The sequence below is a fragment of the Diceros bicornis genome, chromosome 5 (genome assembly GCF_020826845.1).
Source record: "Diceros bicornis minor isolate mBicDic1 chromosome 5, mDicBic1.mat.cur, whole genome shotgun sequence".
Classification (NCBI taxonomy): domain Eukaryota; kingdom Metazoa; phylum Chordata; class Mammalia; order Perissodactyla; family Rhinocerotidae; genus Diceros; species Diceros bicornis.
The window spans coordinates 69382094-69400387 of record NC_080744.1 but is presented as its reverse complement, the minus strand read 5'-3'; the positions used below and the strand labels follow the sequence as shown (position 1 = coordinate 69400387).

General features: G+C 39.5%; 1 protein-coding gene across 3 annotated transcripts in view; it reads right to left on the bottom strand.

Annotated features, from left to right (window-relative positions):
* Window positions 1-15815, bottom strand: part of SCAPER (S-phase cyclin A associated protein in the ER) — a 440234-nt gene extending 424419 nt beyond the window's left edge. For 2 of the 3 annotated variants that reach the window (XM_058542150.1, XM_058542152.1), the window contains exons 1-2: window positions 7783-8048; window positions 5580-5646 (exon numbers count right to left, since the gene is read on the bottom strand). In XM_058542150.1, the coding sequence (XP_058398133.1) occupies window positions 5580-5585 (6 nt within the window). In that variant the 5' untranslated portion in view covers window positions 5586-5646; window positions 7783-8048. Of the gene's footprint in view, window positions 1-5579; window positions 5647-7782; window positions 8049-15766 lie in introns of those variants that run through there. The other variant, XM_058542151.1, reaches the window with a different exon arrangement.
* Between the last annotated feature and the right edge of the window lie 2479 nt (window positions 15816-18294).

Below are 18294 nucleotides of genomic sequence, written 5' to 3'. Positions count from 1 at the left end.
CAAAAATTCAAAAAACCACTATCACTATGGAAGATTTTAACACATCTCTTTAAGAAGATGGCAGAATAAGTAGACAAAAAAATTAAGTAATAACATAGAAGACTTGAACAACATAATTAACAAGCTTGACGTATTTGACATATCCAGAACCCAGCACTTAACAATGGCAGAAAACACGTTATTTTAAGTGTATGGAATTTTCCAAACTATCGATATCCTAGGTCACAAAGCAGGTCTCACTAAATTTCAAAGTATAGAAAGTACAAAGAGAGAGAATCAGAAGAATCTCCATATGTTTGGAAATTAAGCAATACATTTCTAAATAACTTATAGATCAAAGAAAAACTTACAATGGAAATTGTAAAATATTTTCAGGTGAATCATAATAAAAATATGACACATCAAGATTTGTAGTGTAGCTAAAGATTTGTTTAAATGGAAATGCATAGCTTTAAATGACATAATAGAAAGAAAAGAGGCTGAAAATGAATGATCTAAGTCTCTATTTCAAGAAGCCAGAAAAAGAGTAGCATATTAAATCCAAAGAAAGAGAGAAGGAAATAATAAACAGCAAAAAACAATAAAATATAACACAAACATATGATAGTGAAAAATCAATAAAACCAAAAATGGGTCATTTGAAAAACACTAATGAAATGTAGACACCCCTTAGCAAGAGTGATGAAGCAAAAAGGGAGAAGGCAAAAAATAACCAATATCAAGAATAAAAAAGGAACATCACTACAGATTCTAGAACCTCCAGACATGAAAAAGATAAAAGGATATTATAAATAACATATCAATAAATTTGCAAATTTTGATGAAATGCACAATTCCTTGAAAAGCACAACTTACCAAATCTGAGTATAAAAGGAAACAGAAAATCTGTGTATTTATTAAAGAAATTGAATCCCACAAAGAGAAATCCAGGCCCAGATAGGTTTCACTGGTGAATTCTCCTAATCATTTGAGCAAAAAATTACACTAAATTCTCCTCAAGAATAAAAAAGAAGGAACACAGCTCAACTCATTTTATTGAGGCCTGCATAACCCTGATATCAGAACCTAACAGAACAATACAAGAAAAGTAAATTACCAGTCCAACTTCTTTCAAATGTAAACATTTGAAAGTAACACACATATACACACACACACACACACACACACACACACACGCAAACCAAATCCAGGTTAAGACATCACAACCAAGTTGAGTTTATTTTAGGAATGCAAGGTTGGTTTAACATTTTCAAATCAATGAATGTAATTATTAACAGAATACAGGAGAAAAGCCTTATGTTCATCTAAACAGATGAAAAAAAACCATGTAATAAAATTCAATAACCATCCATGATAAAATTCTTCACAAACTACAGCAAACATCATATTTAATGGTATAATATTGGAAGAGAGAAGTGTGCCTACCATCATCACTTCCATGCAACATTGTACTGGAGGTCCTAGCCTGTGTAATAAGGTGAGAAAAAGAATGAGACAGGGAAAATATAAGATGAACCCAGAACGGCTTGTTACACTAGAAAGTATAGAAATGTTCAAAGAATAATAGAGACATATCAAAAGACACAAGAGTCAGCTAGAAGGAGCTTCCACTGGCTAAATCTGGGACAATTGGAGAATCAAAATAAATTATGATAGTAACAGACTACAACATTAAATAAAATTAAAAATCCAAGAGTTCAGGGCCAGCTGCGTGGTTCAGTGGTTAAGTGCGCGTGCTCCACTACTGGCGGACCAGGTTCGGATCCCGGACGCGCACCGACGCACTGCTTCTCCAGCCATGCTGAGGCCGCATCCCACATACAGCAACTAGAAGGATGTGCAACTATGACATACAACTATCTACTGGGGCTTTGGGGGAAGAAAAGGAGGAGGATTGGCAATAGATGTTATCTCAGAGCCGGTCTTCCTCAGCAAAAAAAAGAGGAGGATTAGCACGGATGTTAGCTCAGGGCTGATCTTCCTCACAAAAAAAAAAAAAAATCCAAGAGTTCAGATAGACAGACTGACAGATAATTGGGGAGAATGTAAACATTTATTAATTAAAGATCTACTTTATCATCAATGGATGCTAAAAATAGTGGGTGACAGTTTGATAAGGTGCAGGGTATTTACCTAGCCTCAAAGTATCCCTCAACAAATTACTTATTAATTTCAAAAGAGAAAAAAGAAACTTTAAATCAAAAAACCTGACGATACTCTATATTAACCAAGGGATCAAAGTTAACACGACCAATAGCAGGACAAATTGACATCATATGCTTCCGGATGTGATGCACCAAGAAGGACACATCATCATTCATGTGATATTTGGCAAAAAATACAAAATCTGACTCTACTCATGAGGAAACATCACCCAAATTGAACATTCTTCAAAATAACTGTCCTGTACTCTTCAAAAATGGCAAAGTCAAAAAAGACAAAGAAAGGCTAAGGCACTGTTCCAGATTAAAGGAGACCAAAGAGACTTAACAACTAAATGGATCAAGAAAAAAAAATAGTCATAAGAGACATTACTGAGATAATGACAAACTTTGAATACCCACTGTGAATTATATAATAGTATTTTATGAATGTTAAATATCCAGATTTTGATAAATGAACTGTGATCACATAAGAGAATGTCTTTGTTCTTAGGAAATATACACTGAAATATTTAGGGATAAAGAAGTATGCTAGCTTCAAATAATCTCAGATGGTTCAGGGAAAAAAGTAAATGCATATATTTATATGCGTGTGCATAGGTATATATGCGTTTGTGTGTATAGGTATATATGTGTATGTGTTTGTATGTGTGTATATTTATATACACATATAGTGTATACAGCGTGGATATGCTGAACAAAAGGATGATTCATGTCCTGGGAGGGACAAAGTGGGACGACTTGAGATTTCATCACACTACTCAGAATGGTATGCAATTTAAAACTTATGAATTGTTTATTTCTGGAATTTTCCATTTAATATTTTCAAACTGCAGCTGACTGCAGGTAACTGAAACCACGGATAATGGAGGACTACTGTATGATATCTTTGTGTTCAAGAAAGAGACAGCAATAGATATATACACATAATATATATACACATATACATATATCTTATTTGCTTCTTTTTGAAAATATAAGCAATAAAGGATAAACCAAAAACTGGTAAAAATGATTACTTACAACACACATTAGGATGGCTATTAAAAAAACAAAAAGTAACAAGTTTTGGTGAGGAAGTGGACAAACTGGAACCCTTGTATACCACTGGTAGGAATAAAATGGTAAAGCCACTGTGGAAAACAGTATGATGGGGGGCTGTCTTCAAAAAATTAAAAATACAATTACCATACAATCCAGTAATTCCACTTCAGGGTATATACCCAAAAAAAGTGAAAGCAGGGTCTTGAAAAGATATTTGTACATCCATGTTCACAGCAGCATTATTCACAATAGCTAAAACATGGAAGCAACCCCGTCCATGAACAAATGAATGGGTAAGCAAAATGTGGTATATATACACAATGGAATATTATTCATTCTTAAAAGGGAAACTCTGACATATGCTACAACATGGATGAACCCTGAGGACATTATGCTAAGTGAAATAAGCCAGCCATAAAAAGACAAATGATGTATGATTCCATTTAGATGAGGTACCTAGAGTAGTCAAAATCATAGACACAGAAAATAGAATGCTAGGAACTGAGGGAGGGGGGAATGGGGAGTTACTGTTTAATGGGTATAGTTTCAGTTTTGCAAGATGAAAACAGTTCTGGAGATGACGGTGGTGATGGTTGCACAGCAATATGAATATACTTAACACCACTGAAACATACACTTAAAAATGGTTAAGATGGTAAAGTTTATGTGTATTTTACCACAATAAAAAAAACAAAAAAGAATTTTTCCAAGAGAAGAAGAGGAAGAAGAGAAATGAATGCTAGACTTCTCTAAATGAACACTGTTTTATAGTTTGAATTCTCAACCATGTAAATGCTGTATACAAAATTAAAATTAAGTTAAATCAAAAAGAAAAAGAAATATCAAAAAATTGCAAAACTGAGGACACTGGAATAAAAGATGCTGAGAGCAAAATCTGTCAACCTAGACTTCTATACTTAGCAAGAACGTTGTTTTTTTTGGTGAGGAAGACTGGCCCTGAGCTAACATCTGCCACCAATCTTTCTCTTTTTGCTTGAAGAAGATTGTCCCTGAGCTAAAATCTTTGTCAATCCTCCTCTTTTTGCTGGAGGAAGATTGTCCCTGAGCTAACGTCTGTGCTAATCCTCCTCTATTTTGTATGTGGGACTCCGCCACAGCACAGCTTGATGAGCAATGTGTAGGTCCGCACCCGGGATCTGAACTTGTGAACCCCAGGCTGCCGAAGTGGTGTGCATGAACTTAACCACTACGCCATGGGGCCAGCCCCAAGACCATCTTTTAAAATTAGGACAGGAAAAAAAAAAAAGACATCTTCAGGCAAACAAAAGCAGAGTTTATGACTAAAAGGCCCTCACTAAAGGAAATTCTCAAGCCACAGCAGGCAGAAGGAAAATGATCCCAAATGACAGATATGAAAAATACAAAACCTTAGAACTTTTTTTACGTCCTTAAGACATAAAAGAAATTGGAGTATGGGGAGTGGAGAGAAATGAGACAGGAAAGGAGAACATAGGTAGATATACTACTGCTTTTACACCCAGAGCAGGAGGCCCCTGCCCCAAGCTCTACACTGTAGAAGATTCCACCTACCGAAATATCAAAAATATCAAAACCCAAAGATAATCAGTAACTAACTGAGGCAACAGGAATTAGGAGAGAGGATTCACAAATTGAAGGGGGACTCCCCCAGGTCAGACAATGAGGGGAGGAGAAGGAGGGGCAGCAAATCACAGCCTCTATGCTGGGAATCCAGAGAAAAATAACTGTTTTTGTTTAAGAATGAACACCCTAAATCTACCAAAGAAAGTGTCCAGGCAGATTGGGTTCCCCCATATAACTGCATTCTCTCGTCCTCCTGGGTTTGAGTGGCATAGTTTAAGGAGATACTTAGAAGTGCCTGAAAATCTTAAGTTAGAAAAGTAAAGTGTAGGGAAGGGGAACCTGTCTGCCCAGGCTCTCTGGTGAGTTTCACCACATCAGTCCCCATCCCAGATTCAGAGACCGCCCTGGCCCAGCTTCTACCCTGCCTGCCCCAGAGAGAATATGGCTCCTTTGAGAGCTGGCTAGGTCCTGGGTGGGAAAGCCGGTCAAGCTGTTGGCATGAATTTATTTCTAACTTTTTAAGATAAGACATAAAAGAAGCTGGCTTCCATTTGTATTCTTGCCCTAAGACCCACGAATGTTAGGAGTAAGTCTGAGATAGAGGCGACAGTTCCTGGGCTCTCAGACTGAACAGTACATTCATAGCTGTTCACTTTATTACTGTGCTTTACAACAAATGTGTTCCACAGAGTATCTTGTATATAACAAATATTATATTTAAAAAGATAATAAGTGAAAAATAGATGGAAGGGAGGAAAGAAGGCGGCCAAAAAAACTAAGGTTAGTGTTTAAGGCAGCTTGACCACTTACCATCATTCTCTAATTCTCTTCTGTGCCAAGAAGCTCATTGACCATATAAACCCATGGGGTGCAACTCCTACAATAATAAATATATATATACACTATTAGTGATAAAATTGTCATAAAATCATATTTATTCACAAAAAGATACAAATCTCATTCCCCACAGGTTTCTCATTATATTAAACAACAACAAAAAAAAAATCCACTCCTTTATATTGCTTGTTTGGATATATTATAGCATATTTTAAATACACCATGCTGAACACCTCAATGCTCACCAAACAAAAAAAAAAATGGAAGAGAAACAGAGGCTTCAAAGTTTTTTTGCTACAATCGATAAACACACACACACATACTTTATATCTTGACTTAGTTCACACATATGGTTAACTGAAACAAAAGTTTCATGAAGTAATATTTATCCATATTGTGTGAGATGTATTCTGATATTTCCTTCTCTATTTCTTTCTTTTTTTTTTTTTTTGTGAGGAAGATCAGCCTTGAGCTAACATCCAATGCCAATCCTTCTCTTTTTTGCTGAGGAAGATTGGCCCTGGGCTAACATCTGTGCCCATCTTCCTCTACTTTATCTGGGACACTGCCACAGCATGGCTTGACAAGTGGTGCATCTGTGTGCGCCTGGGATCCAAACCTGTGAACCCCCGGCCGCCGAAGCGGAGCACGCGCACCCAACTGCTGTGCCACCAGACTGGCCCCCCCATTTCATTTTTTAAATGCTGTTTTGACTGACTTGATTTATAACCCAGTAATAAATCCCAACTCAGTATACAAAACACTGTGTAACCTCTCTTTAAGAACTTGCATAAACTAAGATTTTAGCAGAATATCTTAATTACCAATTACATAAGGCTCTACACAGAACAGATCCTACCTTTCAGGGAACGTATTTAACATGGCCTAACCTTCACTCAAAGAAATCAAAGCAGAGAAACTAGACAGAACACAAAGGAACAGGGAAATGGCTAGAAACAATGGCCTAACTCTGTAGGAAGAGCTGACGAACAAAGAAAAGCAAGCAGTAATTGGAACCAAACTGTCTTCTGGGATGAGAGCCTAGGTCATTTATCCTTTGTCAAGTGAAACTGCTCCTTTTAAAATGCAGCACCTCAAATGAAAATATATGTCCACACAAAAACTTATACACAAGTACTCATAGCAGCATTACTCATAATAGCCAAAAAGTGGAAACAACCCAAATGTCCATCAACTGAGGGATAAAAAAAATGTGGCATATCCATACAATGGACTATTATTCAGTAATAAAAAGGAATAAAGTGTTGATACATGGTACAACATGGATGAACCTTGAAAATATTATGCTAAGTGAAAGAAGCCAGTCACAAAAGACCATATATTTAGTAATTCCATTTATATGTAATATCCAGAATAGGAAAATCCATACAGTCAGAAAGTAGATTAGTGGTTGCCTAGGGCTAGGGGGCTGGAGGAAAATGGTAGTGACTGCTGATGAGTACAGGGTTTATTTTTGGGATGATGAAAACGTTCTAAAATTTATTATGGTTATGGTTGCAGAACTGCGTGAATATATCGAAAATCATTTTTGAAATTGAATTGCATGGTATATGAATTCTATCTCAATAAAGCTGTTATATTTTTTAAATGCAGTGCCTCTGCTCACAACTCGCCAATGCCTCTCCATCTCACTCAGAGTAAAGACCAAGTCCTCATGGTAGCTTACCATGCCCTAAACTTTCTAGCTCCCCATACCTCTCTGACCACACCTCCTACTCCTCTCCTCCCTGGTATTTATTCCATTCCAGCCACAATGGCCTCTTTAATTTCCCCAACATGCCAGAACCACTCCTGCCTCAGGGCTTTACACGCATTGGACCCCCAGTAGGAACACTCAAGAGTTAATCTTTGGTCACGTGTCACTTTCTCAGTGAGGCCTTCCCAAGCACTCTATTTAAAATCGCAACCCATTTATCCTGACTCCAACCACTGGCAATCCCTATCTCACTTCTTCTCTAAAGCACTTATCACCTTATATTATTTACTTACTTGGTGTACTGTCCAGCTCTCCCCACAAAAATGTAAGCTCCATGATGTTCACTGGTTTTGTTACTGCTATAGTCCCAGAACATAGAACAGCGCCCGGCTTTGAGCAGGCATTAAATAAATATTATTTAGTAATGAATGAAGCCCATGCTAAAGCATCTTTGCTCACCTTGTTCCTTTCCTCTCACCCTCTATATATTCAAAGCCTACTAATTCTTCAAGGCCAGCTCAAAAGTCATCTTCATGAAGCCTACTCTGATATCCCCAGCTGACACAGATCTTCTTCATCTGAATTCCCAGACCACTTCATCTGTATTCTTTACCTCTAAAAAGTGAGGAAAAGCGTGATACGGTGGAAAGAGGTATTGGAGTCAACCAAATCACGAGCTATGTGACCCTGAGAAGTCATTTAACCTCTTTGAGTATTGGTATTCTCATCTATAAAAATGAAGGCTAGGGGTCAGCCCCGTGGCGTAGCAGTTAAGTGCGTGCGCTCCGCTGCTGGTGGCCCGAGTTCGGATCCCGAGCGTGCACCAATGCACCACTTGTCAGGCCATGCTGTGGCGACGTCCCACATAAAATGGAGGAAGATCAGCATGGATGTTAGCTCAGGGCCAGTCTTCCTCAGCCAAAAAAAAGAGGAGGATTGGCATGGATGTTAGCTTAGGGCTGATCTTCCTCACGAAAAAAAAAAAAAATGAAGGCTAGGTATTTACCCAAGAGAAATGAAAACATATTTCCACATAAAAACCTATATACAAATGTTCACAGCAGCTTTGTTCATAATATTCCAAAACTGGAAACAACCCAAATATCCATCAACAGGAGAAGAGATAATCAAATTATAATATATCCACAAAAAAGAATAGAAAGCAATAGAAAGGAATAAACTACTGATACACACAACAAAATGGATAAATATTCCAGACATTATGCTCAGAAAAAGAAAATAGATGCAAAAGAATACATACTGAATGATTCCATTTACACGAAGTTTAGAAAATGCAAAACTAATCTTGGGTGAGAAATATCGAAAGAGGGTCAACTTGGTTGAAGGAGAAAGACTGGGAAGGAACACAAAGGAACTTTCTGGAGAAATGGAAATGTTCTACATCTGGATTGTGGTAGTGGTTCACAGCTATATATAAATTTGTCAATACTGGGGACGGCCCGGCGGCGCAAGCCGTTAAGTGCGCGCGCTCCGCGGCGGCGGCCTGGGGTTCACCGGTTCAGATCCCCGGCGCGCACTGACGCACCACTTGGCAAGCCATGCTGTGGAGGCGTCCCATATAAAGTGGAGGAAGATGGGCATGGATGTTAGCCCACTGCCAGTCTTCCTCAGCAAAAAGAGGAGGATTGGCAGATGTTAGCTCAGGGCCGATCTTCCTCACACACACAAAAAAATTTGTCAATACTTATTAAACTGTTTACTTAAAAAGTGGGTGCACTCACTGTATGTAAATTATACCTCAATAAAACTGATTTAAAGAAAAAGACACAGTTTAGGGGGAAAAAATCCCTAATTTACAAAGTTGTTAGGAGGATTAGATGAGAAACATATCTACTGAAATCAGCATGGTACAGTGGAAAAGAATGCACACTGATGTGGGATTGAATCCCACTAGCCAATTATTATAGTTACTAGTTATATAACCTTAGACAAGTCATTTAACCCCTCAGACCTTCAGTTTTCTCTTCTGTAAAGAGAATAACATCTACTCTACAGAGTTCAATGGTAGCATGCTAGAGTTTCCATCAGTTAACACAAGATGTAACACACAACAGGTACCCAATTAATTTTCAAAATAATACATAAAACCCAGCACATAGCAGATGCTCAGTAAGTGCTATCCTCTTTTCCCTATTTCCCTTGTCTGAGAGTTTTCACCTCTACTACACTTTAAGATCCTGAATGGCAGGAGTCGTACCTGAATGAGCGTCTCTTTCACCCACTTAAGACGTGTCTTACAAATGGTAGGCACTAAATAAAGATTCTGAAGGAAAGTAAGGAAGTTGGATGGCTTGTTGATTAAGCAGACATACATTCTTTTGGTCATTCCAGAATCCATCAGTAAAGCTATGTATTTCTTAGCCTTTCCAATCAAGACAGCTGTAGCCTAGATACCAAACTTCTTTAAGGCAGACACAAAATTTTATGTACCATGTGATTTTATGTACCATATGATCCATATAGACTGGAAATAGACAAGAAGTAATGTGTAGTAAAAAGCATAAATTCTGAAGTCAGACCTCAATTCATATCCCAAGATTGCCACTTACAATCTATGTAACCTTTAGGCAAGTTATTTAACATTTTTGAATCTCAAAATTCACAGCTGTAAAATGGGGGTAAAAATATCTGCCTTGTAGGATTATTTTCAAAAAAATTATGTGTGAAGCACCAAATAGCACAGAACCAGCACTCAATAATTGGTACTGTACACCACTGGAATTGTGAGTAATTTTCTTCTTTGCTATTTTCCAGATTTTGTTATATAATTGCAATGCAATTACAACTTTAAAAGATTGCAATGATTTAAATTTAAATGTGCTCCCAAATTACAGATTAAATTCAGCTTTGGCTCTAAAATTTTCAACCCAGAGACCACAAATTTTAATTACCATGCCTTTTTCTCTCCAAGGGGAAAAAAAGGCTCAAGACTGAACTATCTCCTAAATCCTACCAGATACTGATTTACTCCAAATACTTACTTCACTACTTGTCTTGTGTACTACTACTCAATTTGACACCTGACAGATTATTGTCTCTACCTCTGAAATGAAAGGCAGTGATACTTAAGATACATTTTTTTTTAAGTTAAATTCAAGATAGTTCCAAGTGCACTTGGGCAATCAGGTACTGCAATGTGTAGATTAATAAACATAAGTAGAGGATATATGTGTCGCGGTAGAGTATTTAAATACCACAAAGGGTTTCTGGGAAGCAATCTACTTAATGATATGAATTAAAAGCTAATAGAGAGTGAGTGAGCACAAGAGTGAGAGTAAGAGCCCATGTCAGGTTAAATGCCATCATCACGTCAGGTGAAAAAGACTACATATCTTCATTTCTCCAAAAAAGATATACAAATGGCTAACAAGCATATGAAAAGATGTTGAACATCATTAGTCATTAGGGAAATACAAATCAAAACCACCATGAGATACCACTTTACACCCACTAAGATGGCTATAATCCAAAAGACAGACAACAATAGCTGTTGGAGAGGATGTAGAAAAACTGGAACCCTCATACCCTGCTGGTGGGGATGTAAAATGGTGCAGCTGCTTTGGTAAACAGTCTGGCAGTTCCTCAGAAAGTTTAAACATAAAGTTACCCAGCAATTCCACTCCTAGGTATATACCCAAGAGAAATGAAAACATATGTCCATACAAAAATTTGTACATAAATAATCATAGCAGCATTATTCATAAGAGCCAAAAAGTGAAAAAATCCAAATGTGCATCAACTGATGAACGGATAAATAAAATGTGCTATATCCACACAATGGAATATTATTCAACCATAAAAAGAAATGAACTTTCCGAAAAAGTCAAGACTAAGGAGATAGGAAAAAGATCAATAGTTGCCAGGCGTTGGAGGGAGGGAGGGATGAAAAGGCAGAGCACAGAGAATTTTTAGGGCAGTGAAAGTACTCCGTATGATATATTGGTGGATACAGGTCATTATACATTTGTCCAAACCCATAAAATGTATAACACAAAAGTAAACTCTAATGTAAGCTACTGTTTTTGGGTGATAATGATGTGTCAATGCAGGTTCATCAATTGTAACTAATGTACCACGCTGGTGGGGAATGTTGACAATGGGGGAGGCTGTGCATGAACAGAGGCAAGGAGTACATAGGAAGTCTCCACACCTTCCTCTCAATTTTGCTGTGTACCTAAAACTGCTCTAAAAAACTAAGTCTACTAAAAAAAAAAAAAAAAGGGAATGAAGTGCTGATACATACTACAACATGGATGAATCTTGAAAACATGCTAAATGGAAGAAGCCAAACACAAAAGACCACATATTGTATGGTCCCATTGATGTGAAATGGCCAGAGTAGGCAAATCCATAGAGAAAAAGTAAATTAGTGGTTGCCTAGGGCTGGGACAGAGGGTAGGATGAGGAGGAGGGAAGGGAGGCCAGGAATGGGGAATGACTGCTAATAGTTATGGAGTTTCATACTGGGGTGCTGAAAATATTCTAAAATGGGTTGTGGTGATGGTTGCACAATTCAATGAACATACTAAAAACTACTGAAGTGTACACTTTAATGGCTGAATTTTATGATATGTGAAATATATCTCAATAAAGCGATAAAAAAAAAGCTAATTCCTTATCCAGAATTTCCAAAATTTCAATCATTCAGCTACTACTTTCAGATTTGCCATAACTACCACCTGTACTATTATTTACATTTTTCTTTAAATAGAACTACATTTTTACCTAAATTTTAAAAGAAAATTTATAACACTACCATAAATAAAAAATCAAATAATATTTTTTAAATGGATATAGCAAAATACTGGCAGTGCTACTCAAATAAATGAAATCTGAGAAACTCTGGGCTACGGCAAAACAATCGCCAAGCAGAATGGAAATGTGAAGACTGGCTCAAGTGCCAGGAAACACCTGCTTCTCTTTTCTTTATCCGAGTTTGGGTACACAGGTTCTGAAAAGGCAAGAAATAAATGCCAGACCCAAAACAGTGAGAAGCCTGCTGGTAGCACTACTCTAAAAACTACAGGCCCATCTAACTGAAAGCAGAATACATCTATGAATTGTTCTCGTTTGCCAATAAAATGTAGAAAAATTAAGGTTTGCAATCACAGTTTCTCTCTGATGTTGACAAAATCTATCACCCATGTTTTTGCCTTTTCTGAAAATTAAAAAAATATGAGTATTTGCCTTTCTGAGTCTGGTACTTAAACAAACAATGCTGTTGTCAGCATACTTAAAAATTATCAGTAATTTTTCATGTCTTTGCTAAGTGGAAAATAAGTGTATTACAGTAAAAAAGTATTTTGAAGAGCAATATAGACATTTTATAATTCCAAGTTGTTTAATGAGGTTTTCAGTTCTGATCACTTCTATACATACTGCCATGAATACATCAACCAATAGGCATTTATTTTCTCTGATGAACATGACATGCCTCTTCGAAAATACCAAAACTACCTCTTTTCCAATTCTAGATTAAAAGTAGACCTAACACATACAGACGTCTTGACAAATGAACTATCATGTCCGAGATTTGCTTCAAAACAATGGGGGACCAAGTAACTTTTAAGGGACAAGACTGTCCATGCATAAGCAATTGCTGAAATAGATTGGTACATAGCAATCCATGTTACTATTCTCTCTACTTTGCATTATGTTTTCAAAACCACATATAAAGAACTTACTACTTTAAGAAGTTATCATTAAAAAGTAGTAATTATTTTAGTAAAGCTTCATGAAATCTCTAGTGTTTCAGGTCACAGAGGAAAAAGTCTTTCTATAAATCTTTCCTTCTAATAATTTTTTAAGGTTGGCTCCACCAATGGACTGCAGATCTTTTCGCTGTTTATATTCCACAAGAACTACTGCCAAAGCCAAACGTATTTGTGAAAAAGGTTACCATCCCAGCAGAAAACCGGAAACAGATTTTTATTAATGACTTAATTTTTGTTATATGAACCATTTGCAGTTTTCACTTCCACAACCTCAGAAATGTCAATTTCACAATGGATATCAGATTGCACCATTAGAGAGAATTCTGTTTAACTTCCCACTAAATACCACCACCACTTCCTAAGTGTTTAAAGAATGTTCACATGGGATTCCCAAAGAATTTTTGCATCTCCTTTAAAACTAGGTTGGATTGTGGTATAAAGGTGAAAGAAAAGACAGAATCTCAAGCCCCTTCATTTTATCTTTAAAACATTCCTGTAAAGTGGATAAATAAAGCTTTCAGTAAAGTCAATATCAAATCATCCTGTTAGTGATTCTTAAATATTTATGAAGCCGTAAGGACAAACATTTTTAAAGTCTGTCATTAAAACACTATATCCTTTGGATCCCAGTCGCCAAAATTATTTATAAATGCACTTGTACATAACATTGATTATGCTTCCACGCATAATCCACCAGGTAGATTGATCTAAACCACCAGACTGTTAACTATAGAAAATTTAAAATTGCAGCTCAAGGGAGTGGGGAGAAAGAAGGAAAGGAGCAAGCATTTGTTGAAGGCTTACTATGGATCAAGAGCAGTTCTAAATGCTTTACAGACACCTCATTTACTTGCTATCAACAAATTTATGAGGGGGATATTATTCCTATTTTACATATGAGGAAACCAAGGCTCAGAAAAATTAAGTAATCTTCGAAATGACAAGTAGTAAAGCTGGGATTCAAATTCAAACCAGCCTGCCTTCCAAGTCATCATATCACACTTCCTCCCACAAAGACAACTTTCCAAATCATATTAAATATTGCCTCTTTGATGAACCAAAATAATTCTTGGGGCCAGCCCCGTGGCATAGCGATTAAGCACACACGCTCCGCTGCTGGCGGCCCGGGGTTCGGATCCCGGCGCACACCGATGCACCGCTTGTCAGGCCATGCTGTGGCGGTGTCCCACATAAAGTGGAGGAAGATGGGCACAGATGTTAGCCCAGGGCCAGTCTTCCTCAGCAAAAAAGAGGAGGACTGGCATGGATGTTAGCTCAGGGCTGATCTTCCTCACAAAAAATATACACATATGTTAATTCCTTAGTGGTTATTATTCAGATCATTTCAATATGTGGCATAAATCAACCTGCACCCAACACATTTTTTTTTATTTATTTTTTTCCCCCAAAGCCCCAGTAGATAGTTGTATGTCATAGCTGCACATCCTTCTAGTTGCTGTATGTGGGACGCGGGCTCAGCATGGCCAGAGAAGCGGTGTGTCAGTGCGCGCCCGGGTCCAAACCCGGGCCGCCAGCAGCGGAGCGCACCCACCCAATCGCTAAGCCACGAGCTGGCCCATGCACCCAACACATTTTGATGTTAAGTCATAGTTAACAGAAAAAAATACAAGGGCCAGAGCACCAAAATAAACTGGAGTGGGATAGTGGTCAGATACCAACCTTAAGTCTGAAAGCTTAATCCCAGATAAACCATTCACCAGCGGGTGACCTGGGGGCAAGTAACGACCTCTTTGAATCTCAGTTCAAAATGGGCATAACGCCTATCCCATCCTTCCACCTCCGATTATGAGGATGAAATAGATAACGTTGGTAAAACCAATATGTAAACTATAAAACTATAATATATATACGGAATTACTATCTATTCAGTAACATGACTATACTGAATACCTATTTTCATGGAAAATAACCTAGCACAAACAGAATGAGGGATACAGCTCGCCAGCAGCAGGAAACTGCTCTCAGGCAAGCGGCCCCATCTCGCAGAGCCACTTGACAGCAGCAGGTGCTGCTCCGAGGACCAGTTCCTGTCTGCCTTCTAACAATCCCGTCCCTCACTGGCGGTGGGGACCGTGAATGAAGTGCTAGAAAGGGAGCACCACCAGAGGCACAAGGCTGGGTCCTACTACTTGCAGGTGCGAGGCCTTGGTTCAACTCTTCGCCCCTCCATTTGTAAGATGGAGAGACCGTTCCCGCCCTGCTTCGTGGGCAGAGCTCACACCCGCGTCACGGCGCAGGGAAAGCGTGGTAAACCCCGCTGAGAACGAGAGACGAGTGGCGATCATCTGTCAAATGAAGGGCTGGGAGGGAGGCTCCTCCGGAAGCCCCTTGCAGTTTGGACATTCCAGAAGCCTGGACACGAGCCGCGGGCCCCCCCCCCCCCGTGAGGGTGTGAGGCAGCCCCCCGCCCACCCCTCGGCCCGTCGCGTGCGCGGGGTCCCACGTCCCTCACACCTCAGCTGAGCCCGCAGGGCAGGCCCAGAGCCTGCGCGCCCCCGCCCCCAGGCCTCCTAAGAGGACTCCCGGGGCCCACCCGAGCGGCCGCAACTCCCTTCCCCTAGCAGCGATCCCAGTCCCTCTCACTCCCAGGAGAGGGGAGGGGGCGAAAGGGCGTACCCCGCCGCCATTTTGTCCCCGTGGCCCCCCCCAACGCATTCCCCCGACTCGCGCCCCTCGCGGACACTTACCCCGGGCCGCCCTGCACAGTTTGGGGCGGCTCCGAGCGTCCCGCCGGGAAAGGGGCGGGGCAGGGCGGGGCGAGGCGGCTGCGGAGGGGCGGGGCGGCCGCCGGCGCACCACGTGATTCCCCGCCGCTGCCGCGCTGCTCGCGGCTCCGCGCTCTCGGCGCCCCCACGCAGGCGCCGCCCGCGCAGGCGCCGATGGGCCGCCGAGGCGGGATGCAGTGCGTGGGTTAGTTTTGATTGTCCGGACGCGGCTGGTGCTGGGGAGATGTTCTCGTTCCTAGGCTGCCCTGACAGTGCTGCTCTTGGCGGCTGTTGGATTTAGTCACGTACTTCCCCCTATTTTATCACTACAGTTAGTCCCCCAGAGATTAAAGACCTCGAGGTCCGCCTCCCAAAAATCTGTACCTGTGCAAGCGCTTCAGAAAAGCACGCAGGACTACGCCAAGCGCAGTTTACCCTTCTCCCTAAGGCTTTATTCGGCACCTTCTATGTGCCAAGCGTGAAAGGCTTGAAGTACAGAAATTTAACAAATGTGTTTTCTCTAATTCAAGGGTGAGATAAACACACGAGTTAAATAACGATATTTAAATCACAGTTCCGAACAAAATAGGAAAGAGACTCAATGCAGACCATTATTATCAAATGAATATTCCCCATCACTTTTCATCCAGCTGGGAATCTCGGGCCCTTTGTCCTTCCCTGTCTCTTGTTACCCACAATAAGCAGAAAGTCATGGAATCCAATAGACTTACCTCATAATTAGACTACAAGCGCTGTGAAGACAGGAACCATATTGTTGGCTATGTTCTGGCTCCTCTCCACTGTTGACTTCTTAGAAAACTTGCCCTTTCGTTCATTTATTTAACAAATGTTTATTGAGCACCTACCATATGTCAGATGCTGCTTATTCTAGATGCTTGGAATTACTAAACTCAAAATTGACTATAGTGGAGGCATTTTAAAATGGAGTCAGAGCTGCCTTTCCAGAGAAACTGCTTTGCTGTCTTGAACCTTGGACCAGGCGAAAAGGGCTATTGTTTTACAAGCAATTGTTTGAGAAGTCAGCAGGAGAACCAACATCTTGATCACAAAGACTGAGGATTGTGGACTTTCTGAAGATAGAATCAATAGTCAATCAATGTTTAGCCAAGACTAGCTCTCTGCCTCCAACCTCAGTTAAAATTATTTGTAACACAACCTTCTTTCTTTGCCTTTAAAAGCCCCTGACTTTTACTCCCTGGAGGGACACTGGGTTACTACCTGAATCTGTGCTCCTGGAATTGCAATTTCTGAGACCCCAAACACACTTTTTGCTTCTCTTGCACTTTATGCCTCTTATTTATTGACAAAATAGATAAAAATATCTGCCTTTTTGGAGCAGGGTGGAAACAGACAATAAATAGTGAGCATAATAAATAAGTTACATGATAATAAGGAGGTGATAAGCATTACAGTAAACAAAATGAGTAGGATAAGGAGGATGGAGTAGGGAACATACTGCAGTTTCAAATCAGTTATCCCCTTTCTCTTCTCGCTTTCATTCCCATAAGCTTTTTTTTTTAATCAGTTTTTTTTTGTAATTTTTTGTTTATTGCAGTAACATTGGTTTATAACGTATAAATTTTAGGTGTACATCATTATACTTCTATTTCTGCATAGATTACATCATGTTCACCACCCAAATACTAATTACAACCCATCACCACACAAGTGCTGAATTATCCCTTTTGCCCTCCTCCCTCCCCCCTACCCCTCTGGTAACCACCAATCTAATCTCTGTCTCTGTGTGTTTGTTTGTTGTTGTTATTATCTACTACTTAATGAGGGAGATCATATGGTATTTGACCTTCTCCCTCTGACTTAGTTCACTTTGCATAATACCCTCAGTGTCCATCCATGTTGTGGCAAATGGCTGGATTTCATCGTTTCTTATGGCTGAGTAGTATTCCATTGTGTATATATACCACATCTTCTTTATCCATTTGTCCCTTGATGGGCACTTAGGTGGCTTCCAAGTCTTAGCTATTGTGAATAATGCTGCAATGAACACAGGGGTGCATGTATCTTTACGCATTGGTGTTTTCAAGTTCTTTGGATAAATACCCAGCAGTGGAATAGCTGGATCATATGGTAGTTCTATCCTTGATTTTTTGAGGAATCTCCATACTGTTTTCCACAGTGGCTGCACCAGTTTGCACTCCCACCAGCAGTGTATGAGAGTTCCCTTCTCTCTACATCCTCTCCAACACATGTTGTTTCCTGTCTCGTTAATTATAGCCATTCTGACGGGCGTGAGGTGATATCCCATTGTAGTTTTGATTTGCATTTCCCTGATAGTTAATGATGTTGAACATCTTTTCATGTGCCTGTTGGCCATCTGTATATCTTCTTTGGAGAAATGTCTGTTCAGGTCTTTTGCCCATTTTTTAATTGGGTTGTTAGTTTTTTTGTTGTTGAGATGCATGAGTTCTTTATATATTTTGGAGATTAACCCCTTATCAGATGTATGGTTTGCCAATATCTTCTCCCAA